This window comes from Solanum stenotomum, unplaced genomic scaffold (assembly GCF_019186545.1).
Source record: "Solanum stenotomum isolate F172 unplaced genomic scaffold, ASM1918654v1 scaffold17538, whole genome shotgun sequence".
NCBI classification, from domain to species: domain Eukaryota; kingdom Viridiplantae; phylum Streptophyta; class Magnoliopsida; order Solanales; family Solanaceae; genus Solanum; species Solanum stenotomum.
The window spans coordinates 234772-259293 of NW_026024602.1; the positions used below are offsets into that span (position 1 = coordinate 234772).

Below are 24522 nucleotides of genomic sequence, written 5' to 3' on the forward strand. Positions count from 1 at the left end.
TTAATTAAAAATTAAATAGATTGAATGTAGCAAAGATCAAAATAAAAATTTACTCTAGTATTATTATTTTGACGGTTAAGAAAACATTTTGTAAGAAATTAAACATTTGAATAATTTTATTGAATTTTTATGCGTGGGACATTTAAATATTTAAAAATCTTGAAAGTTCTATTGAAACATTTTGGACCAGCAAAATAGTCGTAGACTCGTATGTCCCATCAATCAAGAGAATAGAATATTTAGAATTCATAAATTGACAAATATCTAAATTTATATCACAGCTAAAATAATAATCATATTGTATTTTTCATTGCTTTTATAAAAATAAAATAAAATAAATTGACAGGTAAGTATGGGGTGGCACCAACTAAATTTTGAGCTGTGTAACGTGGGCTCCACCTAAGACCGCGTATTTTTCACATTTCAAAATAGGCGGTGCCTTATCTGTTTGGGTCGGCACATTTTTTGGCGGGAAGATTTGAGGCTACGATGTTATTTTAACGGTAAGAATAAAGTCAACTAATAAATAAAAGTTGAGGGGGTATTTTTTACCTTTTTTCCTTTTCTAATCATATGAAATTAGTCATTTACTTTATGACTGATTATTCAGGAATAATTTAATGTGATATCTACTAAAAAAATAACTTAATAGTTCAGTTGGTTGGTTGTTGGTTATCTGAATTTTCACTTTATTAGCGAAAAATGAAGATTCAATTTCTCATATTGTAATCCCCTTTTCATTTTTTCTTCACCTAATCTCATTTTGAAAAAGATTATACAATGTTTACTAGCTAGTTAGAAAATAATTATTTATATATAAAATAAACTTTTCTATTCTCATAATTTATGTGATATAGTTTAACTAGATATGAAGTTTAAAAAATATTCCAAAGCTATCATTAAAAAGACTACACTTTTATGGATTGTTTATTTTAAAAAATAAATGAAACTTAACATAAGTAAAATGTTGAATGTTGTTAAATATTTATCTAATATAAAATATGTAGTGAATAATATGAAAATATATCATATGATGATTTATTTGTAAGTTAACAAATCGTATAACTATTCTATGTAAAAGTTATGAGAAAAATAATATATTATATTATTATTTATATATAGAATAAGAGATGAAACAATAAATATCCACATCATTAATATTTTAAAAAAACTACCAAACAAACTTTGTCCTCCATGGGTGAAAGTTTGATAAGATAGCTTGAACCTAATAACTCTAAAGCTCAGAAGTACAATTTTCTTTTTGACTGAATTCAATTAATTTGGAATGTTTAAGTAGAGAATATAGCAGAATTAAATGACAGAGAGGAACTTATGGAGACTATAATTTGACACCATAATTGAGGAGTCTTTTTAGTATAATTTCAAAATGAATGGTATTATTCTAATATATAGAAATAATTTTATTTTATTTTAAAAGTATTTTAATTTTGATTAGATAATTTATAAAGATATATATGTTCAAAAAGGGGACCAAAGGGGGAAGGTTAGAAAGTTGGGTGGGGAAAGAAGATAATGAGCTTGAGTTGAAATAACACTTAGGAGTCGTTTAATAGATTGTATTAGTAAAAAAAATATACGCATTAGTTTTGTGTATTAATAGTATCTTATTTGGTACACTTTTTTATGTGATGTATAACTAATGGAATCATTATATTGAGGAGTGTATTACTAATATCATACAGATTTTTAGGTATTAATAATGCAAAGAGATTTAATACGTGTATTAGTATGGTTAAAAACTCAAAACCTCTTTTACATGTTTTCCACCATAATTATTGAGAATATTTTTGTAAATTTTTTTTTTTATCCAATGCATGTGTTTTAATACATCAAACCAAACAATGTATTAAAAATAATCTATGTATGATTAATGCAAGCATAATTAATACAAACACTACTAATGCAAGCACTATTAATACACCATATTTAAAATTATTTTTATAATACTTTTATCCACACCAAACGCATAATATGCGCTCAATCAAATATTTACATTATTGGAACAACAACAACAATACTCTCTTCGTTTCATATTAGTTGTCCATTTTCTCTTTTACAAATTACATATCTTTTATGAAATCATAAATAAGAAAGATATTTTTATTAATTTACTTCTTAAGAAACATTTTAGAACTTTATAAATTTGTTAACAAGTATTTATTGGAATAACTTTTTGTAGTAATGTGAACGACTAATATGAGAGATAAAATGTAATTTTGTTTGTTCATTTCATCTATAGTCACCATAGTGCTCAGAAAATCATTAACATCTGCTCTCTATGTTTAGTTTTATGTGAACATGTTTAATTTGATACGGAGTTTGAAAAAGTTTTTAAAATTGTGCTTTTTAACATTTTTATGGACTATGGACTAATTTTCTTTTCCCTTTTGACTAAACCATGCCAAATTCAATAAATTGAAGAATACCAAATGTGAAAATTCAAGTGATTATGTCAATCACGACCTTATAATCATGCGCTACATCATCACAAATTAAAAATTCACAATAAAAGGTCACAATTTTTGTCATGCAAATCACACTAAGGATGGTTCTAATGAAACATGAACAACTAGTATCGTTGAAAACTTTAATGAAAAAAAAAAGCACATAACAATTAACATAAAAAATGACCGAGAGTTGATTATGTGACTTATGTTATCTAGATATTTATTGAAATTTTGATGATTTAAGAATTTTACATTTGAAAATTTGATCATGTGATTTATGTTGTCTAGATCATATCTATCGAAATTCAGTGATTTAAAGATCTTACATTTATTGATTGATCAAATGTATCTGATATATCTTTTACTATAAAAATTCAAAGAATTATCTATTTATTCAAAGATAATTAGTCTTAAACACTCAAGTTTTTCTACATATTTTTTAATATATGACTATATATACTCGATCCATCATGTGGGAAATTGCTGATTTTTTTTTAAATTTATTTTTTGCGTGGTTTGATTCCATGACCTTTGGATTATGTTGTAATAGGAAATAATGAAGGAAATTTAGTCCTATATAGTAAGAAGAAAGGAATGTATTGTTTAAAAATGACGTAAAATGCATTATAATTAACAAATTAAATATCTAAAAACTATATTAAAATCTAATTAACTTTCAAAATTTTATTGATGTCAAACAAAATGAGACAAAAAGTAACTTCGATTAGAGGGCCGAAAATTAAAAAGAGGAACTTTCGCATATAGCCACTCAAAAATAGCCTAATTACACTCCATAACTATAATTTGCTAATTACGATTCGTAGCTACATGTTATAGGGAGGAGAGTGGCGAGAGAGATTGGGAGAGGGAGGAGAGAGGAGAGAGGCGATTGAGAGAGGGCAGCGAGTGGGAGAGAGGTGAATTGCATATGTATATCGGTTAGATAATTGTATATTATACATATGTATTTGTATATTCTGACGAGAGAGACTGGGAGAGGGAGGATAGAGGAGAGCGAGATTGAGAGAGGGAGAAGAGAGGTGAGTGAGATTGGGAGAGGGAAGAGAGAGGTGAGCAAGAGAGGACAATAATTTGTATAATTCGCATCTCGTTTGTATAATTCACGTTTTTTGTATAATTAAGTAATATAAAGTCTGAAATTATACAAATATAATAAAGTTCGAAATAATGAATTGATACAAACATAAACATATGAACTTTAAACAATTATACAAATTACATTATATAAATTATATTATACAAAATCCAAAAACTACATGTTTATACAAACATTAAAAAGTTATACACAAAAAGATTAAATGTATATGATGACAAAACTGAAAAACCAAAGGAAATCATCATCATCTACAAATATAAACAATCGTATACAATTACAAATCAAACAAAAAACTGTTAGCTGCAAATTATACATATACAAGCATGACTAATTATACAAACTCAAGTTAGCCCACATAATTAATGTATAATGTTAGTCGCGAGTGATAGTTATAGCAAACTATAACTATAATGAGTAATCAAGTACTACAAATTTGCTTAACCGCGTAATTTTCCCAATTAAAAATCATCTATCTAAGGTACAAAAATTACATATCATCTCGAGATAGAGGCAATCCGTTCAAAAACATGTTAAAGTGAAGATTCGTTTCAATCCTAGCCCAACTTTAAATCTATAATGGCCCATTAGATCACATCAAAGAGGCCCAAAATCAACTTTACAACACTCTAGAACAAAGTGTTAAATTGACCTTTGATTGAACAAAAGAGCCATTTTTAACAAGATGCATATATTAATTGTACACTACGTTTCAATTGTTGTACTTTTATGATTCTTCGATTTATTCAAAGTTTTTTTTAACTTTAATACTTTGGTTTCTCCGTCTTTCTTGGAGAGGAACAAGTTTGCTGACTGACACTTATGTAGTTAGATCCAACACAACAACCTCACATGGTACAAACCAACTTTTTTAAAGCTTTTATGTCAGAAGAGGAATCTATATTTATAGTGAAATCAAGAAAATCACCTTTTTGCATATTGTTTTCACTGTTGTTGTGATTTATTGTTGTCTTTGTAATGGCTAGGCCTCTGATTCAATCATCTACTGTAGATCTTCATAAGAGTTCAGCTACAACAAGGGTATAAAAAAGTTGTCTTTTTTAGTCAATTGGGAATTAATGTAGGTGTTGTTTTTGCTTATGTTTATGTTTTGAATTTGGTTATTGGTGCAGATCTTGAGGACCCAAGTGAGATTCTTGGAAGTTGATAAACCCCATTTGAGATTTTTGAATTTGCCTAGGTAAGCTTCTTGAACTCAATTGAGATTTGGTTATTTGGCTTAGTATGTAGATGCGGAGCTAGAATTTTTAGTTTATGAGTTCTGAATAGATTGTTTATTCGTAGTAAACAAAAATTTTAATGCAAATACAGGGCTGGCTCTGTCCCTGTTGAGTATAGGGGAATAATTAGGACTATGGAAAGTTTAGGTGTGCATTGAATAAAATCGGAATAAGTTGTGCTGTGTTTATGGTGTAATGAGTTTATTCTATCTTATAAAAAATGAATGCATCATGTAAAGATGGGATCTTTTCCTTGTTCCTATATATGTTTCATCCTTTGTGGAAAGACGCTACCTTTTTTCGATTTGATCAGTCATTGCCAGTGTATTGGGGAGTTCTTTGTGATATTTGCATTAAGATTGTCTAGCTTTCGGTGTTGTCAAAGCCATGCTTAAGCCTTGAAATGAGGTGCAAGATATGTTGAGCGCTTCACGTTGCTTAGCTGGTGCTTCAGTGTTGTCGTTAAGGCTCTAAGGCATGTTTTTCCTTGCCAACGAGCATAATCCTGAAGAGGCGACACTAAATAATTTTTTTTTTCAGTTTCTTTGTTCATATATAGTCTTGGGCTACACATGTATATTAGTAAAAAAAAAATCTCCTTTATTTGCACTTAAAGATCCAATGGACCTCAGAGTTTTTTTGCGTTTCTCGCCTTGGATAACACTGCTAGCTTTGCTTAATGTATGGGTTATTAATCTACGTTCATGAATTGATCTCAGAATATAACTTTTAAACTGCAGTTGTAATTCAACTCCAAAATTGAAAGCCTGGAAGGGACCAATGACCCTGACCAAGGAAGTGGTGGATGAAAAAGAGATGAGTGCTGTCACTGAACATGAATCGAATGAATTCACTACGTTGAAACATAGATTTTTGAATTTCAAGAAGGACAAATACTTGTAAGCATCATCAGAAATAGGCAACTGTTTTTTCAACTTTTTTGACTGTGAAGGTTTCTTCTCATTTGATTGTTTCACTTTATTGGACAAGGAAAAATTTGGAGCATTATCAGAGTCTTGCAGACGAACAATCACCAAAGGTAACTTTTCTTTCACCGTTTAGACATTTTCTTAAGCATGGACTTTATTTCACCATTTAGTCACTGATTTTTCTCTTCCTTTTCCAGTCTGTTTTCTCCCTGTTTGTGATTTGCTGTTCCTTTTCCATATTAAAAAACTTAAAGTTAATTTTGTGGGTAGTGTTGAAGTGCTCAACTGACATATGAAGGGCAGTTTTTGGTAATCTCTTGTGCAGACTCTCGGGTGTGTCCCTCAAACATACTGGGATTTCAACCAGGAGAAGCCTTTGTAGTCCGCAACATCGCAAATTTGGTGCCTCCTTATGAGGTGTTGTATACTGCACTTGCACTTAATAAATGCTAAGGATGTGTTTTAACATTGTTCAGGATTAAAAAAAATTGCATTTTTTTCTTCTGGTGCAGACTGATCCTTCAGAAGTAAAGGCAGCTCTTGAGTTTTCCGTTAATACTCTCAAAGTGAGTAAAATTTATCCAAAAATCCTATGACGTGTTGTTTCCTTTTATAGTTCCATCACTGAGATCTACATTTCATGGCTGCTTACTCTACTTTAGTGCCTGTTTCTGTTATCTCTTGGCTTTATTTGAGAGTTAGAAATTATGGAACGGGGAATAAAGTTACTTGAGGATGGAAATTCTAAACAGGACTTTCCAATAATACAATTTTGAGACTTTCGTAACTGGACTGTTACTCTTTGACTTTACAAAACATGTCTCATGATGAATTTACTTTATTTACCTTGATGTAATAGACCCTTGTGTTCTGCCCCTTCCCCGGACCCCGCATATAGTGGGAGCATAGTGCACAAAGCTGCCCTTTTTACCTTGATGTAAATTGTGTTGGAAGTCGTAAATGTCCAAAACACAAGGGGAACTTGGATGATGGATTTATTTTTATTCATCACCAATGAATTTAGAATTCCTACAAGTTCATCTCATTTTCTGCTTCCATTTGTTTCATTTTCTCTTTTCTATGTATTTTGCTTTTATCTTTTGCGCAAGGAGGTGCGGATAAGGGGGAGTTGCGGTTATTGGTCTCTCTTGTTTTCATTTTCCTCAAGTTTTCAGGTTTGGCTTCTGTTATCTGCAGGTCGAAAACATATTAGTCATTGGTCATAGTCGCTGTGGAGGCATTCGTGCTTTAATGAGTATGGATGATGAAACAAATTCAAGGTTTGGCTAGTCTCTCTTCTTATCAAGTGTTATAGGCGGCTCTGACAAACTAATTTCTTTATGAAATTCAGTAAAATAGTCACTTGTGTGTAATAAGATCTTCTATTAATTCCTTGTAGCTTCATTCGGAGTTGGGTAATTAATGGAAAAGCTGCCAGGACAAGCACAAAAGCTGTTGCTTCCAACCTCAGCTTTGACCATCAATGCAAGCACTGCGAGAAGGTAAAGTCTCCTTTTCATACTTTATTATGTTTTAGTTAGGGAAAATACATAAGTTACCCCTTAAACTTGTCCCAAAAAAAAACCAATTTTGGTTGCGGTGCAAATAGTACCCCCTCTAACGCTGATGTGGCAGGGCAGCTGCTACCCAAACAATAGATAAAACATTGACGAACTCGAGGCCCGACTCCATTGTTTCCGGTGACAATGTCACCTCCAAGTCTACACTCCCCCTACTTCTCTTCCTGAAAACAATAATCTCTTCCTGTTAAACTTGTTGGCCTGCGCACTCTGAACGGCAATGTACCTTACCCATCTATAATCATAGTAGTACATTAGGAACCGAACTCCCCATTGTTAGCACAGCTCCGTCAAAATTCTCCAGCAAGAAAGGCCGTTTCAGATTACTCTTTGTTAAGAAAATTAGACATGATAGATAATTTTTTTCATGTTTGATGTCTTCACTCTTCATCGATTCTTTTTGTATCTGAAACTAGCTCGAGTCTGTAAATGACTTTTTGGGACAAGTTTAGCATTACTGTTTGTATTTTCCCTTTTAGTAAAAGTGCAGCTCAAACACGCCTGAGGCATAGCCACCCAAAGTCATGCAATGGATAAGACTGTCGTCTTTCTCTTTTCTGATAAACGGAGTGCACGTGCATTTCCATTTTGTTTTGGCAAGAACTTCCATACATTTTGCCACTTTTCTTTTAGACATCTATAAGATGCAAGCATTTTTTCTTCCTTAATTTAGTTTCCCATCAGAAAGAAAATTATGTCTAGTCGGAAAGTTACATGCTCTATCTGGTGCGGCTAAGTTTGTTTATATACAAGATGTCTGATTGTCATCAAAATTAGGTGTTGTGTGTGCTTGCTTTCCAAGTGTGCTATATTTTGTGTATTTGGTAGTTCGAACGGGTAGCCTAATCTGATTCTTGAATATGGAGAACTTGAAATAACAGTTAGACATTGTAAGTTTGTGTATGCATGTGATATCCCGAGTATTGAAGCAATGTACGTATTTTCTACGTTCAGGAATCGATCAACTGCTCATTGATGAATTTGCTCACATACCCATGGATTAAGGAAAAGGTGAAAAAAGGGGAGCTCGTAATTCACGGTGGCTACTATGACTTTGTTGACTGTAGTTTCGAGAAGTGGACTCTCGAGAACAACTCTCAAGTGGATGATCAAGTCTCCATCAAGAACCGGGAATTTTGGAGCTGAGTAATTCTTCCTAGTCCTTTATTTGTTTTGTTGTATCATTTTTTACTTGTAATACAAAACTCAATTGTTATTCTTGTTGACAAACTAAATGTTGTATAAAGTGTGGACACTATCAGCCACTTGTATTGAAGAAAATGATAATTTTCTACATTCAATTTGTTCTGCTTCTATCATTTTACCCAGAAAAATGATATATTCTTCTGCAATAATGTGAAATGAACCCAGTCCATATCCCTGATTGGTGTTCGTGTACATCGACCCCACAAAGGTAGGGGTAAGGTCTGTGTACGCCCCATTCTCTTCAGATTCTACTTATGACACTATACTAAATATGTTATTGTTGTCTGTGTACGTTGACCAATGAAAAATAAGATGAGAAAATCTTAGGTACTGTAACTTTGTTAAAAAATTGAAAGTACATTTGGAAAGAGTTGCTACTAGGAAGTAAGTGACCTTTTTGTTTAGAACTTGTGATTGATCTGTCAGATAGTTATGTTTTATACGTAAACGTATTCTTTAACTTGGCTTTAGTTATTATTTTTGCTCTATAACTTTGGGTTTGTCCAAGTAAACACTTAAATCTGTATAAAATTGAATAAGTAGATACACTCTAATTGATTTCTATTATTATGTGTAGGATGCATATTATGTCATGTAGGACGTGTGTGTCTACTTGTTCAATTTTATACTAGTTTAAGTGTTTATTTAGGCACACACAAAGTTGAAGGTCATAAATGTCAGTTGAGGCTAAATTAAAATGCACATTTATGGAGGATCCGAAAGTTCAAAAATCCATTGGAGGTCATTACATGTGATTTCCTGAGTTTTATAAAGTCGTGTCAAGTAGAATCCTTTTTATTGGTGTATCGTCCATCGACACTTAAATCGAGGAGAGGCTATAAGGATACTTAGAAACATGATATTCATGGACCATGGTATAGTACTATACTTGTATAGCTTGGGCCTATAAGCTTTTTTTGGGATCATGGGCCGTTGCCATTTGACGGTGATTTGCGTGCAGATTTTATCACTATCTTGTAGAGTTAGAGAGTTTGTTTTCGAAAGTTTCGGGTCAAGTGCATCATACTCAAGTAAAAGAAGAAGAAGAATACAATGGGTAAAGCATAGTAGTTAAAAAGAACAGCAATGTAAAGTCTACTCGAAATAATAACAATAATAAAATAATGTGATACTCAAAACACAATAAACAACATATGACAAGTCCCAACTACAAGAGTACGACTAGTATTTTGATAGACATCTCCACTCATTTCTATCTAGAGTCATGTCCTCGATAATATGAAGTTGCGACATGTCTTGTTTAATAATCAACACCATCCCCAATCGAGGAAATTCACATGCTGGTTGTTACCATCATCAATCGTTGTATAATTTTTTATTTAAATTATATTTTGACGGTATAATATTGGATAAATTTAGTCTTTTATTTAAATTTTATATCAATTATTTTTCGAATGAAGACAAACCATCTTAATTTTTAAATATTCGGATAGTAACACAACATCTTAATATCCATATTCAATCATCTAAATCTTAATACACAATTTTACTACATATCTCAATTCATATATCTTAATCTTAATAAAAATAAATAATGTTATTTTTGACATTTAACATACATAATTAACTAAATTTACCCCACCCCACCCCCACCCAAAGCCTTTTTTCTTTCTCAATCTAACTAGAAGAAACTAGATTTGTTGTTCAATCAATTCTTTGAAGGGTGAGTATTACTCCATCCGTCCCTAATTACTTGTTTATTTTTAAATTAACACACCTATTAAGAAAACAATTAATGACATAGCGAGTTTACCATTTTATCCGATGAAAAGTTATACATTTTTCAAGGTAATTAGTTATTTAATTGAGGGTATAATACGTAAAAAAAGTTTGTCATTTCTTGATTTGTCAAAATGGACAAATAATTAGAGACAACTATAAAAGAAAAAATGGACAAGTAATTAGGGACAGAGGGAGTACTAAACAAGGCAAAAACAATGACCCTTCGAACTTGATTGGTTACTATCATACTATATAATGACCAAAAATTAAATTAATGGCCAAAAAAGGGTTGACTTTGGTGAAAAATTCCACCAATATTTGGTCACGGACTAATTGGAATTTTGCTAATAAAAAAATGAAACAATTAATTTTTTTTGGCATTATTATTTTTTAACAGCTCCACCTTTCATGTTCAGTCAACCCATATTTTGTCTCTCTTTAAAAAAAAAAACATACAAATAAGTCACCATCCAAAAAAAAACTACCCCCACATTAATAGGGCTTTTCCAAGAATCATCATCATGGGGACTCTAAAAATAAAAGTCAACTACATATAGAAACAAAATTTTACCTGACTTTGAAGCAAACCACCATGTTGGATCCATATGGGGTTGACTCATACACATGAAAAAAAATGAATAAAATATTGATTTGATTGTTTGTAGTTGAGACGAGTATTCAAAATTTAAACTTGATTGATACGACTTTTAAAGTTGTGTGAAAAAAATACTGAATTTGGATGAATGATGACCCTTATGTATTAGTAACTTGTAAATTTTGTTAGGCTAGAAGAAATATCATAAAATTTTTAGAATCTTATCTACCCAAATCTTTATGTATGCTATGTACAATGGATTAGGTTTTAAGTTGTAAAGTGATATCATAGGTAGAGTGATTTTTGTGTTATAAAATAAAGTTAAGTGATTTTTTGAGATAATTATTATAAGTTGATTGATTTTTCTATTACATTCCGAAATTAAAATTATTAGCTAAATGACAATACGAAAACTTAACTCTATAGTTTTAGGAGAATCTTAAGTTGTGACTATTCTTTGTAATGACTCATAAGTTAAAATATATTTTATGTTTATTAACATGAATCTAAATTGACTTTCTTAGTGATTTGAATCTAATTCCGATCCTTTATATCTATAGAGAGACTTTTTTTCTATATTTGAAAAAAAAAGAAGCATAATTAGGAAATTAGGACATTTGTGAGTGTGCAAATTATAAGGAGCAAAATATGGCCACGTGTGCATCTAATGTTTTGATTGGATTCTCAACAATTTTGTGTAGAAAAGATATGGATTATATTCTAATCAAATCATCATAGATTATTTATAAAAGAAGAATGAACAATTTGACCCCTCCACTTTCACATTAATATTATATTCCAAAAGGTTAAAATCAATGGAATTGCAAATGTACGTGTATGCAATATATATGTCCATTATTGTGTGATAATATTTTGTTTTATAAAATACAATTAAACATGTTTTATTCTGTTTCTTAAAGATCCCAATGCATGAATACGAAAAAAATAAATTAATTAAAAGACTAATCAATAATTAGAGTAAGTATTTTTGGAACCATCACAAATAACAAATTATTGCTCTAAAATTGACAAATGTGATTTTCAAATTGATTAATCAAACAAAAATGATTACTTTCTTCAAAAAACACTTCCCCAAATAACCGGATTGAAAACTTGGTCAAGCACACTATGAATTTGAATATATTTATGTCGAACGTAGTTTCACAAATATGAATCCTGCATACAATTTTATTTAGTTTTTTTCAACGTTCCACCCTTATAATGAAAGAGTTAGACATCCCTCCAACTTATATATATACCAAAAATTCTCAATTATTTTGATTTTTGAGAAAGAATGAGTTATTTGTGCAAGTGATTCCTTATTCCACCTGCTTTTGGATAAAGAAATTGAACCTCCACTTTAACCTCAATTATTGTCATTTTAGTTAATTTTAACATTAATTTTCAACTGCCCATGAAATGAGAACCTTTCCTAAAATGGATAAAAGGTATATATATATATAAAATATACATATACCAAATATTTTTGTTCCAATTATTAATTTAAGTATTACAAGTGAGTAGCATCTTTTCAAATCCTTCTTTAGTGGTTGACTCTTGTTCACATATCTACCGAATACAAGTCATGGTTCAGGTGGCATAGGTCCCTAAAAAAGTCGATGTTCGATTTTCATATTGGAGTCTTGATTAATTTATACTTGCGCTTTGTAGGGTCCAGTCTTGAAGACGGCGCTTCCAATAAGATTTTTCCATTTTCAAAGCTCGGACCTGATACCTCTAATTAAGAATGGAGAAATCTCAACCATCTCATCACAATCCAGATTGGTAGGTCCAGATTTATTTAAAGCACCCTAGTAGGACAAATATACAAGATAGAAAAATTAGATAATTCAGAATATTTTTTTTACAATTTAATATCTTCAATAAACAATTGTGACAGTAGTTCAACTGCAGTGCCAAGATTTCTATTAATTTAAATTTATACAAAAGAAAAAGAATATTACAAATAGGATATAGAGCAGAATTTCTGCATGAGAATAATTTGACAGAAAAGTATTATCCATTCTTAATTAAATAGAGTCACATTTGTAGTAAGTATTTTATACGTAATGTGAAATATTTCGATGCAAATTTGAATTAATCCGCCAAATTAAAAAGGAAAAAAAACTGTCACTAGCTGAGTAAACTGGCTCTTGATATTTTATTGCCTATTATTAATTTGAAAGCAAGTTCAGCTAATCTGAAATAATACATTATATTCTTGTGCTTAGAATTAATACATTTTAATACATTATACATAAGAATTGAAAATATTCCAATGTATTGTACAATTGACACTTAGAAATCAATTTATTTTTTAAAAAACTAGATTCTACATACCTTATCCCTTTAAATTATAAATATGTACACATAAAAGCATCAACTACCAATAATACTTTATAACACAAAACAAAAAACATCAAGAACTTTGATTTTTCTTCATCTACTCCATTCTCCCTTCACTTTTTTCCTCAAAATTCTTTAAAATCCCTCATAATTGTTACCAAAAAAAATCTAGCAAATTAATTAAAATATAGTCATTGTAGTGAAAATGTTAATGGAGAAATATTCATGGTCTTATGAAGATGAGTTGATAAAAGAACTTCTTGATGATGAATCACCATTCTTTTTAGCACCTCAACATGACTCAACAACTTCTTCAAGTGAAAATTATTATTCACTTGATGTAACAAAGAGCTCTATTTCTTCACTTTCCTCATGGCCTAACAATATTCATGATGATATAGAGAGTGGTTTGTCCATGACAAGAAATGGAGTATTTCAATCTCATGATGCTAGGTTTGAATTTTCTCTCTTGATGTTTTTAGTTTTATAAGTTCTATACATTGACAGTGTAAAAAAATTATTTATGTTCGATCTCTATAATAAGCTAATACTTGTTTGCTTTCCCATCCGCATTGGAAAGTTTCACTTTGGGAGATAAAGTCTTCCTACTAAATGTTATTATTTCCAAGATTTTAAACCTGAAGTCTTTGAATAAGAATATATGAAGGGGAACTCTGACCTGCTATAACATGTTAAATTACTCTAAGAGTGTAAACAAATTTTATATAACTTGTGTTCTTTAGGCTAGTTAACTTTTTCTTGTTCTTTTTGTATACTAGATTAGAGCAAATATTGTCTTGTTTTTTTGTTTTCCTTTGCAATGAAATTGAATTTTGTTCATATTAATGCAGGAATTTAGGGTTGGGAAGAGGGTTAGACATGATGATAAATAAGTATGAGGCTCATGAGGCTAAATATACATTGAGAATACAGAGTTGTGGTAATGCAATGGCTGGTGATGGTTATAAGTGGAGAAAATATGGCCAAAAATCCATTAAGAATAGCCCATATCCAAGGTATAATATATATGTTCATATATACCCATTTAATTTTTGCCTCATTTTAGTCATTTTTGGTTGAACTTCAGTCCTGATTGAAGTTCAATTATTTTTGTTTGAACTTCAATCTTACATTCATGAACTTCGAACAAAAATGAATGAAGTCGGGCAAAAACAGTTCAATGTCAAACTATGTACATTAAGAAAAAAGTTGACCAAGATTCAAATAAAAATGACTGAAATGAGAAAACATGACTAATCATCAGCGGTCAACCATATGAAACTTTAGACATGTGCCTAAAGTTATGTCAAAACCTACTTCTATATCTGAAGTGAATACATATATAATCTTTTTGTTTAAACAGGATAAAAATTAAATGATAGCGTCAAAATCGGATATTCATGCACCTCCACCCCCAAAAAAAAATATTATTTCTATTGTTTTTTGATGTTATTGAATTGATTTCAACAGGAGCTACTACAAATGCACTAATCCAAGGTGTGGAGCCAAAAAGCAAGTTGAGAGGTCCAGTGATGAGCCCAACACTTTCATAATAACTTATGAAGGCCTTCATCTACATTTTGCTTACCCATTTATCACTCTTGATCCACCTCAATCTCTTAATCAGCCCAATAAAAAGCCCAAAGTAACAAATTCAAAAGCCCATAACTATGAATCTGAAAACACAAGTGAAGTTGCTGAAAGCCCAATACTTGTCAACCCAGGCCCAATTGTTGACCTTGAACCAGAGTTGGGCTTTGATAAAATGGGCTCACAAGGATTGGGCTTTGATGGAATGGGCTCACAAGGGTTACTTGAAGATATGGTTCCATTAATGGTTAGAAACCCATCTATTAATAAGCCCACAAACTCATATTCTTCATCTTGCTCTTATTCATCTCCACCAACTTCTCCTTCATTTTCTTGGTCAAATAATTAGTGTTTTTTTTTTACTAGTAAATTATTGTATGTATGATATTTATAGACTATATATTGTTGTAGGAAAATAATTATATGGCGATTTTAGCTAAATAAATTGTAGGTGAAAACCTTGTAAAATTCGTTACATGGACTCACTTGTCCTAAATCAATAGAAAAAAGGATTTTCACACGGTACCAGGTGCGTCAAAGTAATAGTAGATAAATGTATATTTCTTTAAAATATATAAATGATAGTATACATATAATATACATATTTAGTGTATATTTTTTTTACAAATTGACTAATGGGTATAGTTGTTTTGGCTGAGCAGACAAATATTATCAAAATAAACGTAAATAAGAAAAGTATAATTTCACTTCCCCATCATCATAAATTTCAGTAGTTATGTTCTTATATATTTTTTTTTTGAGGTTTTTTCTTTTTTGGTTCTATCAAACTAGTGGTTAACATTTGAGGGCAGAAATTAAAAATGACTATTTATTGATCTTCCTCCCTTCAAAGATCCATCAATGATAGCCAATAGATTTGAAAAAACAAGGACAATCACGAATTAGAATTATTCGATCATCTACTTTTCAAAATATGTACAAAGTATATAGGTTGTGTACAATGACGAAGTCACGAATTTTACAAAAAAGTGGTCAAATTTGAAATAATAAATACATTTAACCTCTATACACCACATAATTTTTCGACAAAGAGTACGCACTAGACCACCTTAGCCTAATGTGGCTCCGCCCTATACTTCATACTAAATATATAAGTTATACACATGATATATCTATTTAGTATTTACATATATACACTAAATAATGTTTATATTATGATATTTCAGTCACGATGGTAAATTAGTTGGCCGAGTAGTATATATCCGTAACTCTTCCTACAAAAATTGGGCCCAAATGAGTCCAGCTTCCATCATTTGGACCTCATTACAAACTTGTGGCCTATCCTACAACCACATAGAAAAAAACTCCAATGACCAAATTACCCCTTAACACCTAGCAAACTACTTTTTCCGTTCCAATTTACGTGACACATCTCGAATCTCGAGATTTAAACAAATCTATCTTTTACTATAATTTTTTCATATATCTTTTAAATATTTTGAATTGTCAATTATTGTGACTCATAGTATTTTCTACGTAGTTTATAAATATATAAATTTTATTCAAAAAAATTGAAGATTTCATTCGCAATATTCCGCAAAGCCTAAACTATTTGACTCTTAAAAACGAAAGTAAATTCCCTTCCAAGGTCAAATAAGTAAATTCACCTAGTAACCATGGCATTCCTTTCCCGGTTTTCCCTGTTACCCAAACTTCTCTGATTCTGCAAATTCTTCGACCTAAACAATAGCTCCAAATGCAAAAAATCTTATAAATCTGTGAAAATTAAACTTTGTTTTGCTAATATCTCGTCGATATTAACAATCGATTTACCTTAAAGGATCCGTTTTTTCAGAATCGATTTCTAAGGATTTGAAATTGTTGAAAAGGAAATTCATGTTAAGGAAATCACCAAAAAAATGATGCTTTCACGTATTAGCCGCTCCATATCTAAGGCTTCTCGTTCCAGCATTCACAAAGTAAGCTCTCTGTTCATGTATTAGTGTTATTGATGAAGGTGTGTTTTTTTTTTTTTTTAAAATTGATAATTTTGTGATTGTTTTTCGTTATGTTTAGGGTGTTGGATATGGAGTGAGGTCGGCGGTGTTGGATGAAGTGGCAACCGGCGGCGCGTGCATTACACGCGTTGATGGCGGGTTAGGGTTTGTGAGAACGTATTTGACGTTGATTGGAGGTGGAAGGAAAGGTTTGAGTAAGGCGTATTTGTCGGAGCTCGATTCGGTTTTGGCAAGCCCTAGGCTTAGGAGGTTTTTCTGTAGCGAAGGGCCAAAGAGAAGAAGTGAGAATTGATTGAATAATTGAGCTTTTTGATAAAGTATAGATTTTTGTTTGGTTTTCAATGCTTATTTGTTGAATGTTGTGTTTTTGTAGACTATGAGAACTACTATCCAAAGAACAAGAAAGAAATTCCCAAAGCAAATAATAATCAAAAGGCCGAGTCGGGCAAAGGTATGGTAGTGCATTGTTTTATGTGTTTTGGTAAATGTATGGATTATGTATAAACCAACAACTAGGCGTCAATCTTAGTTGCAGTCGCCTATATTGATCCCCTGTAGCCATTCTGCTTCATTTTGAAGTTCTAATTGTGTATTAATGATACAGCACGGAGATGCAATTTATGAAAGAAATTGGTTGTAGAATTATATGAAAAATATAGGAGAAACAAATGTTCTTCTCCTGTTTAAAGCTTTATTTCTGGGTTGTGTACAATGAACATTCTTGCTTTGGTTTGTGTTTTTGCAGAGGAAGGTTCAGGTGAGCAAGGAAATCCTCAGGAGAACTTCATTAAGCTAAACTACAATTTACTAGCACCCTTATTATTTATTGGGTTTATTCTGTCATCTATCCTCATGTCTCCTCGAGAGCAGCAGGAGGTTAGTGCTTAAACAGAATTTTTTCCTCCCATGTCGATCTTGTCGTTCCAGCTTCCCCCCTAACCCCTCAGGCCCCACCCACACACACAAAAAAAAAACCCTTTTGCTTTTTACTAGAAGTGGATGAGTTTAGGGCCTATAAGAAGAATTGATCTTAAACATTTCAATATATATGTGAAGACCAATTTTACCTCTACATTAATTGTAATGGAAACAAAAACACAGTCAGTCACCTGTAAGATAATTAGTCACTTGGATAGAGGATGTTAAATGTACGGCAGCAATAGCACCTTTTTACCTTTCCATATATATATATATATATATATATTTAAAATCCCCTTTTATGACTATAGAACATTTGCAGTTAAAATTTTCACAGTTATTATGATTTTTCTTGTTTAATTTGATGAGTCGTAATGGAAAATGATTAGGAATGGACGACTTTGTTAGGTTGAGTCATTACACGGGAACATTTGCTTGTAGATACCGGATAGTAATATGGGGAGTCGTAACCTTTTCTAGATATTGGATTGTTGGTCTAATTGTTAAAAGGAAAACAATTTTCCAGTCTGCAATTATTACATTTATGTCTTAGTTACTATTTGGAGAGTGAAAGGTTATTCTCACTGACCATACTTTTTCCTAATACTTCCAAAATATTTGAATTGTTAACTATTGTGATTTATAATACTTTTTATTTGCTTCTAATATGTAAAAAAAATTGAAAAAGAAAATTCTATGTCCAAATACAACACTGAACATTAGCTAGTTTGATCCTCGTCCTCCAAATCAAGCTACATAAATTGAAATAGAAGGAGTAGCATTTATGGAAGACTTGATCATGTTTTCCATTATGGTCTTTTTGGTAATATAAAAACTTGGGTTCTTATATGATACATAGGCTTTATGTTCCTATTTCATATTACTATCTGTTTTTTATGTTAACAAATCCAAATTCGGTTGTTGTCTAGCGTAGAGTTTGTAACACATGTCAGAACAAGTATCGTTTCTATTATCCTATTGACGACAAGTTTTGGCATGGGGTAATGGCCTTGCGTCGCACTAGCTTGTAAGTTGCCTAATTGTTGAATGAGCATAGAAGAATCAGAATGAATCTCAGTGCTTATTCTACTTCATACAGCCATTCACCACTTTCCTAGAGCTCACTTCTGTTGCTGATACGTTCTTGCTCAAACATATATTTTGATGAAGAGTTTCTCTTAGTATAACGATATAACTGTGAATTTATGAAACCATGCGACTTTTTCCATATATGTATTGGTTAACTGATGAGATGAGTAAAACTGGTGCGAATATAATTAAAGGGGCAGTTCTCTTATCTTCAGTTATTGGTTGTCTTCTGTAACTTGCTTCTCTTTCTTCTCACAGCAACTTTCCTAAATGTACATTTTCAGATTAGCTTCCAAGAGTTCAAAAACAAGCTACTTGAAGCTGGTCTTGTTGATAGGATTGTTGTTACTAACAAATCTGTAGCCAAAGTTTATGTGAGAAGCTCTGCACCTGGTCCTGATCAAATTGGTGACGACTCTGTTCAAGGTCCTGTAGCTGGTAGAAATGATAGAAGAAATACGAGCCAGTACAAATATTACTTTAACATTGGGAGTGTCGAGTCATTCGAGGAGAAGCTTGAAGAAGCACAGGAGGCATTAAGAATAGATCCTCATAATTATGTTCCTGTTACATATGTTGATGAACTGAATTGGTTCCAAGAAGTGATGAGGTTTGGTCCAACAGTGTTGCTTCTTGCTGTCCTTTATTTTATGGGACGTAGAGTGCAGGGTGGGATGGGTGTTGGAGGCCCTGGTGGAAAAGGTGGTCGTGGAATATTTAACATTGGCAAAGCGCATTTCACAAAGATGGATAAAAATGCCAAGAATAAGGTGAGTCTAAGTTTCTAACCATGCACGTTTCAAACTTGGGTGCAGATTCAGAAGTATTGATAGTGTTTTTAAAATCTATATCTTCATGCCATGATATTTCATGATTAATTCTTGGAAAGTCTGTTGACATGTCCTTGGTACAGGTCTTCTTTAAAGATGTGGCTGGATGTGACGAGGCAAAGCAAGAAATCATGGAGTTCGTCCACTTCCTTAAAAACCCGAAGAAATATGAGCTGTTGGGAGCCAAAATTCCGAAGGGTGCTCTTCTAGTGGGTCCTCCTGGGACTGGGAAGACACTTCTGGCCAAAGCTACAGCAGGAGAGTCTGGTGTACCTTTTCTCTCTATTTCTGGATCAGATTTTATGGAGATGTTTGTTGGCGTTGGACCAGCCAGAGTTAGGAGCTTATTTCAGGAGGCAAGGCAGTGTGCACCTAGTATAATTTTCATTGATGAGATTGATGCCATTGGTCGAGCAAGAGGACGAGGTGGCTTTTCAGGAGGACATGATGAACGTGAAAGCACTTTAAATCAACTGCTTGTTGAAATGGACGGTTTTGCCACCACATCTGGTGTGGTTATACTTGCTGGCACAAATAGACCTGATATATTAGACAAAGCCTTGTTAAGACCCGGTCGATTTGATCGTCAAATTACCATAGACAAACCAGACATAAAAGGCCGTGATCAGATATTCAGGATCTATTTGAGCAAGTTGAAACTTGACCATGATGCATCCTTTTATTCACAGAGGCTTGCTGCTCTAACACCAGGTTTTGCTGGAGCAGACATTGCAAATGTTTGTAATGAAGCTGCTTTAATTGCCGCAAGGAATGAGAGCACAATAATTACAATGCAACATTTTGAGTCAGCCATAGATAGGGTAATTGGTGGTCTTGAGAAGAAGAATAAGGTATCCAATCCTCAGCTTTTCCCTTTCATTATCTACTTTTCATTGATATGTAGCACATTTCCAATACTAGACATTTCATATAATGGCTTTGTTCTGGATCTTGGTTATGGAATACATTGTTTTCAGCTTGAAATGTTTAGATTAATGTAACTCATCGCCGAAATATAAAGGAAGAGAGAGAAGTGCTTGGATTTACATATGCTTGCTATTTCTGAATTTAAAAAGAGAAAAATAGCTGGGGATATTATGTGATTTACTAATATCTTAATCTTAGTGCCTCTCCCATGACTTTCCAGACCAACCAGCCCGGATCTACCACTCGGTTGCTACGGGAAAACATATATAATTGTGATTAGGGCATTATCAGAGGATGTTTTTATTACTTTCTTGGAAGGAAGTGGTATTATGATATAAAAATCCTACAAGCGTTTGAGCTGATTATAAATTTTGAATTTCTCTGTTTTCTTTAGTACTAGGCAAGTATGTCTTTTGCTTCTCTTCCTCTCCTTTTTTTTTTTTTTTGTGTGTGTGGGGGTGAGGTGGGGGTTGGTTGGAGGTTATGGATATTCAATGAAGTATTTAACCTGATAAAAAATTATGTTGTAATTGTCAAGAAACTTATGGTCATTGGGTGCAAAATACTCTTCTAAAGGCCAGGCCTGAAACTCCTTGTAGCAGGTGGAAAATTTAGTTTTCTTTTTTTGGGTGGGAAGGATCCAATATACCCATTCAGTATTGTAAGAATAGCCGCTTTTATTACAGTGTCCCAAGTCAGTTACCACTGGAGTGACCATTTGTTGAATATCCTGTCAGCCAAATTCTTTTGGCGGGCATCATAGATCCGAAGATATTCAATGTAAGAACTGTTTCTGTAGGGGTTTGAGTTGGAAGCTGTGGTGACCATTTGGTTCTTCGCTGCTACATCCAGGGATATCCATAAAATTTTCTTGGAGAGTTTTGTTTTGGTTATTGAGCACTTTTTATTTGTTTAAGAAGTAACATTATGGAGAGTATTTGAAGTGAGTAGCTCTTGGTATATTCCACTTCAACACCATTATAACTGCTTCTTGTTGACTTGATATGAGTATGGAACAAACTTGGCATGGAGAGGGTGGTAGGCAAAGATTGACCTTTCTGTACATTCTGGTCCATTTTCTTTTCTATCTCTCTTTTCGTCAGTTTTATTATAAAAGAAATTTGGGTGGACGCGCACTTTGGGTAAGTATGATGTGGCTAGTGTTAGAAATTTCTGGTCCAAGGTTGAGTTGTGAAGTTTGAAGGGTAAACAATTTCTTTTGTTTCGGAATACATTACATCTCAAAGCTTTCCTGTGTGCTTTCTGCAGGTCATAAGCAAGCTAGAGAGGCGGACAGTTGCCTATCATGAATCTGGTCATGCTGTTGCTGGATGGTTTTTGGAACATGCAGAACCATTACTAAAAGTGACAATTGTTCCTCGGGGTACGGCAGCCTTGGGATTTGCTCAGTATGTTCCTAATGAAAATCTTCTAATGACTAAGGAACAGCTATTTGATGTGACATGCATGACTCTTGGAGGTCGAGCTGCTGAGCAGGTGAATATATAGGGAAAACAAATATTATCTTGCTTTCATATGTTTCCCTGTAGATGGACTTATAACTTGTGTGGCCAAACTTCTAAAATCAGCTTATTTGGAAAAGTGTTTTTTCCAAAAGTGCTTCTATAAAAAGTACTTTTGGAAAAAATCAGCTTGTGTTTGACTAACAAATTTAAAAAAACACTTTTGAGCAACAATTAGTGTTTGGGAAAACTTTTTATAAGTGCTTCTAAGTGTTTTTCTCAAAAGTACTTTTCAAAAGAGTGATTCTGGAGAAAAACTACACTATTTTTTAGCCTATGGCCTTATGAAAAACAACTTATACTACTTTCCAGAAGCACTTATTTTCTCCCAAAGCTTGGCCAAACACCTCACTTTCTTCTAAAATAAGCACTTTTTTGAAAAATTAAGCACTTTTGACACCTCCCAAAAGCTTGTCCAAACACCTCACTTTCTTCTAAAATAAGCACTTTTTTGAAAAACTAAGCACTTTTAACACCTCCCAAAAGCTTGGCCAAACAGGCTATTGGGCAACCTTAGTTCAACCGGTGTCATCCAACACTGCTTCGTCGAAAAATATTACTACCTAAATACCTATATAAATAATATGCTAAAACAAAAACAATCTAGTTGACCTTACTTAACAACCTGTTTCTTTAGGCTACTGGCCAAGCACTTTATTTCCGTACACTGGGTCTAGGGTCGAGTCCAACTCTGACATGTCATTGTGTAAGATTTTAGGGCATCTGTATCTGTATTAAAGAGAAGAATAAAATATAGGTTATGTGGTTTCAAACCAGTGCTTCTCTAGAGTAAAAATAACCTAAAACTACTGAGCAGAAGCTCCTCCCAATATAGAAAAAGAACTATTTAGTATTTTCAGAAGTTGTTATGAAGAAATTTCAGAAAAATAAAATTCTGTTGAGGTGGTAATAGGTGCGTGAATTGTGTTTATTAATCTAGGCATCAGCTACACTTGTGACCCCCTAAGACTTCCTCACCACATTCTGCGAATCTAGGCATCAGCTACGCTTGTTATTCTTTTTGCTTTTCTTTATCTTTCCCCCTAATATAAGGTTAGTTAGTAGCACGTGAATATCTTATTGCTTGAGTAGAATGTGAATTATCTCAGGTGAGCAAAACTATGCGAGTTCCACAGTTCTGCTTAAATATATTTTGGGCTTAAAAGTTGTGCAACACATCTTTTTTTTTCTTATAAGGACGTCTTTAGGCGTAGTATTAAAGAAGGTATCTTCTTGCCAAAGACCTAACTTTTGCAGATCAGTGATTTTTTATATTATATGCTTTCTAACCTTAACAATAGTAGCTCAGAATACGATGGCACTGATTTGAGTGGATTTTATAGGATAAACTTATTAGTTTACTGTCTGAGAAGATTTAGTTCCTCGTGTACGTGAAGAATTTTGTTTTTTTAAATGCTAATCTGCAGCATCACTTCATAGTAGGCTAGTAGCTTGGCTTTTCTCACCTTTTTTTTGTTTGAATATAAGATATCTGAAGTGTTGTCATTTGGATTTCATTTGTTGACTAGGTTTTGATTGGGAGGATCTCGACTGGTGCCCAAAATGATTTGGAGAAAGTGACCAAAATGACATATGCCCAAGTAGCAGTCTATGGTTTCAGTGACAAGGTCGGTCTTCTTTCTTTCCCACAAAGAGACGATGGATTTGAGATGTCAAAGCCTTACAGTAGCAAGACAGCAGCACTTATCGACACTGAAGTAAGAGAATGGGTCTCCAAGGCATATGAACGCACTGTGCAACTTATAGAGAAGCACAAAGAACAGGTAGCACAGATTGCAGAGTTACTACTTGAGAAAGAGGTCCTTCATCAAGAAGATTTGGTTCGGGTATTGGGTGAACGCCCATTCAAGACTCTCGAGCCCACAAACTATGATATATTCAAGCAAGGATTCGAAGAAGAGAAGAAAGAAACAAACGATAACCCCGAAAATAAGACTGTAGAAGATAACGGATCACCACCGGTCGTACCTGAGGTTGTTCCATTGTAGTTGTTGGTTGGTGCTTTGTAAATGATAAGGTGGTGTAGTTGCTCTCTGGATATTCACTTTCACTTCTTTTTAGAAAAGAGTTGTAGAAGATAGAAAAAAACACATCTTGATATTAATAACACAGAAATCCATTTCTCATTTTGTGCACCACATGAAATCACAAAGAAAAAGATGAGGTGAAAGAAATACTGTAATCTAATTGTATCAGGTTTGCTTACAGTATTCCCCTTGCTAATCTCGTACTAATTATTATGCACGTATATTTGAAATTTTATTATTGATGTGATTATAATTAAAAATAATTCACTTCAATTTGAATAAACCATGTTTTGATGTTGGCTTGGTAACCATATTCCATATGTCACCTAAGTCATCTTTGCCTCGCTGCGGGTCAGCACCTCCGAAAGAAACGGAGGACTTCATTCAGTGACCCTG

The 24522-nt window shown here is 32.8% G+C and overlaps 3 protein-coding genes across 7 annotated transcripts; all 3 read left to right on the top strand.

The window, feature by feature from the left end:
- The first annotated feature begins 4256 nt into the window (after window positions 1-4256).
- Window positions 4257-8648, top strand: LOC125850505 (beta carbonic anhydrase 5, chloroplastic). Of its 5 annotated transcripts, none has more exons than XM_049530357.1 (10): window positions 4296-4437; window positions 4569-4623; window positions 4716-4783; window positions 5543-5722; window positions 5814-5862; window positions 6056-6169; window positions 6265-6318; window positions 6950-7032; window positions 7152-7254; window positions 8287-8648. In XM_049530357.1, the coding sequence occupies exons 4-10, from the start codon at window positions 5604-5606 to the stop codon at window positions 8476-8478; spliced, it is 714 nt and encodes a 237-aa protein (XP_049386314.1). In that variant the 5' UTR covers window positions 4296-4437; window positions 4569-4623; window positions 4716-4783; window positions 5543-5603; the 3' UTR covers window positions 8479-8648. The 5 variants fall into 5 exon arrangements, with proteins under 5 accessions (XP_049386312.1, XP_049386314.1, XP_049386313.1 ...); XM_049530356.1 differs by having other exon boundaries at window positions 4305-4437; window positions 5564-5722; XM_049530355.1 differs by lacking the exon at window positions 4569-4623 and having other exon boundaries at window positions 4257-4437; window positions 5564-5722.
- Window positions 8649-13310: 4662 nt separating this feature from the next.
- LOC125850485 (probable WRKY transcription factor 49) lies at window positions 13311-15281 on the top strand. The gene is made up of 3 exons (XM_049530333.1): window positions 13311-13675; window positions 14074-14238; window positions 14693-15281. The coding sequence occupies exons 1-3, from the start codon at window positions 13428-13430 to the stop codon at window positions 15159-15161; spliced, it is 882 nt and encodes a 293-aa protein (XP_049386290.1). The 5' UTR covers window positions 13311-13427; the 3' UTR covers window positions 15162-15281.
- A 1194-nt stretch (window positions 15282-16475) lies between these two features.
- On the top strand, window positions 16476-24306 carry LOC125850476 (ATP-dependent zinc metalloprotease FTSH 10, mitochondrial-like). Its single transcript, XM_049530319.1, has 8 exons — window positions 16476-16752; window positions 16850-17072; window positions 17165-17242; window positions 17537-17667; window positions 19083-19568; window positions 19712-20479; window positions 21825-22052; window positions 23608-24306. Exons 1-8 carry the CDS (start codon window positions 16693-16695, stop codon window positions 24085-24087), a joined length of 2454 nt encoding a protein of 817 aa, XP_049386276.1. The 5' UTR covers window positions 16476-16692; the 3' UTR covers window positions 24088-24306.
- The last annotated feature ends 216 nt before the right edge of the window (window positions 24307-24522 follow it).

Coding starts and splice junctions, on each gene's coding strand:
- LOC125850485 (XM_049530333.1), top strand. CDS start 13,428: ATGTTAATGGAGAAATATTCATGGTCTTATGAAGATGAGTTGATAAAA. Junction 13,676..14,073: donor TTTCAATCTCATGATGCTAG/GTTTGAATTTTC, acceptor ATATTAATGCAG/GAATTTAGGGTTGGGAAGAG. Junction 14,239..14,692: donor AAGAATAGCCCATATCCAAG/GTATAATATATA, acceptor TGATTTCAACAG/GAGCTACTACAAATGCACTA.
- LOC125850476 (XM_049530319.1), top strand. CDS start 16,693: ATGATGCTTTCACGTATTAGCCGCTCCATATCTAAGGCTTCTCGTTCC. Junction 17,668..19,082: donor CTCCTCGAGAGCAGCAGGAG/GTTAGTGCTTAA, acceptor GTACATTTTCAG/ATTAGCTTCCAAGAGTTCAA. Junction 22,053..23,607: donor GAGGTCGAGCTGCTGAGCAG/GTGAATATATAG, acceptor TTTGTTGACTAG/GTTTTGATTGGGAGGATCTC.
- LOC125850505 (XM_049530354.1), top strand. CDS start 4,561: ATGGCTAGGCCTCTGATTCAATCATCTACTGTAGATCTTCATAAGAGT. Junction 4,784..5,563: donor AGATTTTTGAATTTGCCTAG/GTAAGCTTCTTG, acceptor TTTAAACTGCAG/TTGTAATTCAACTCCAAAAT. Junction 6,170..6,264: donor ATTTGGTGCCTCCTTATGAG/GTGTTGTATACT, acceptor CTTCTGGTGCAG/ACTGATCCTTCAGAAGTAAA.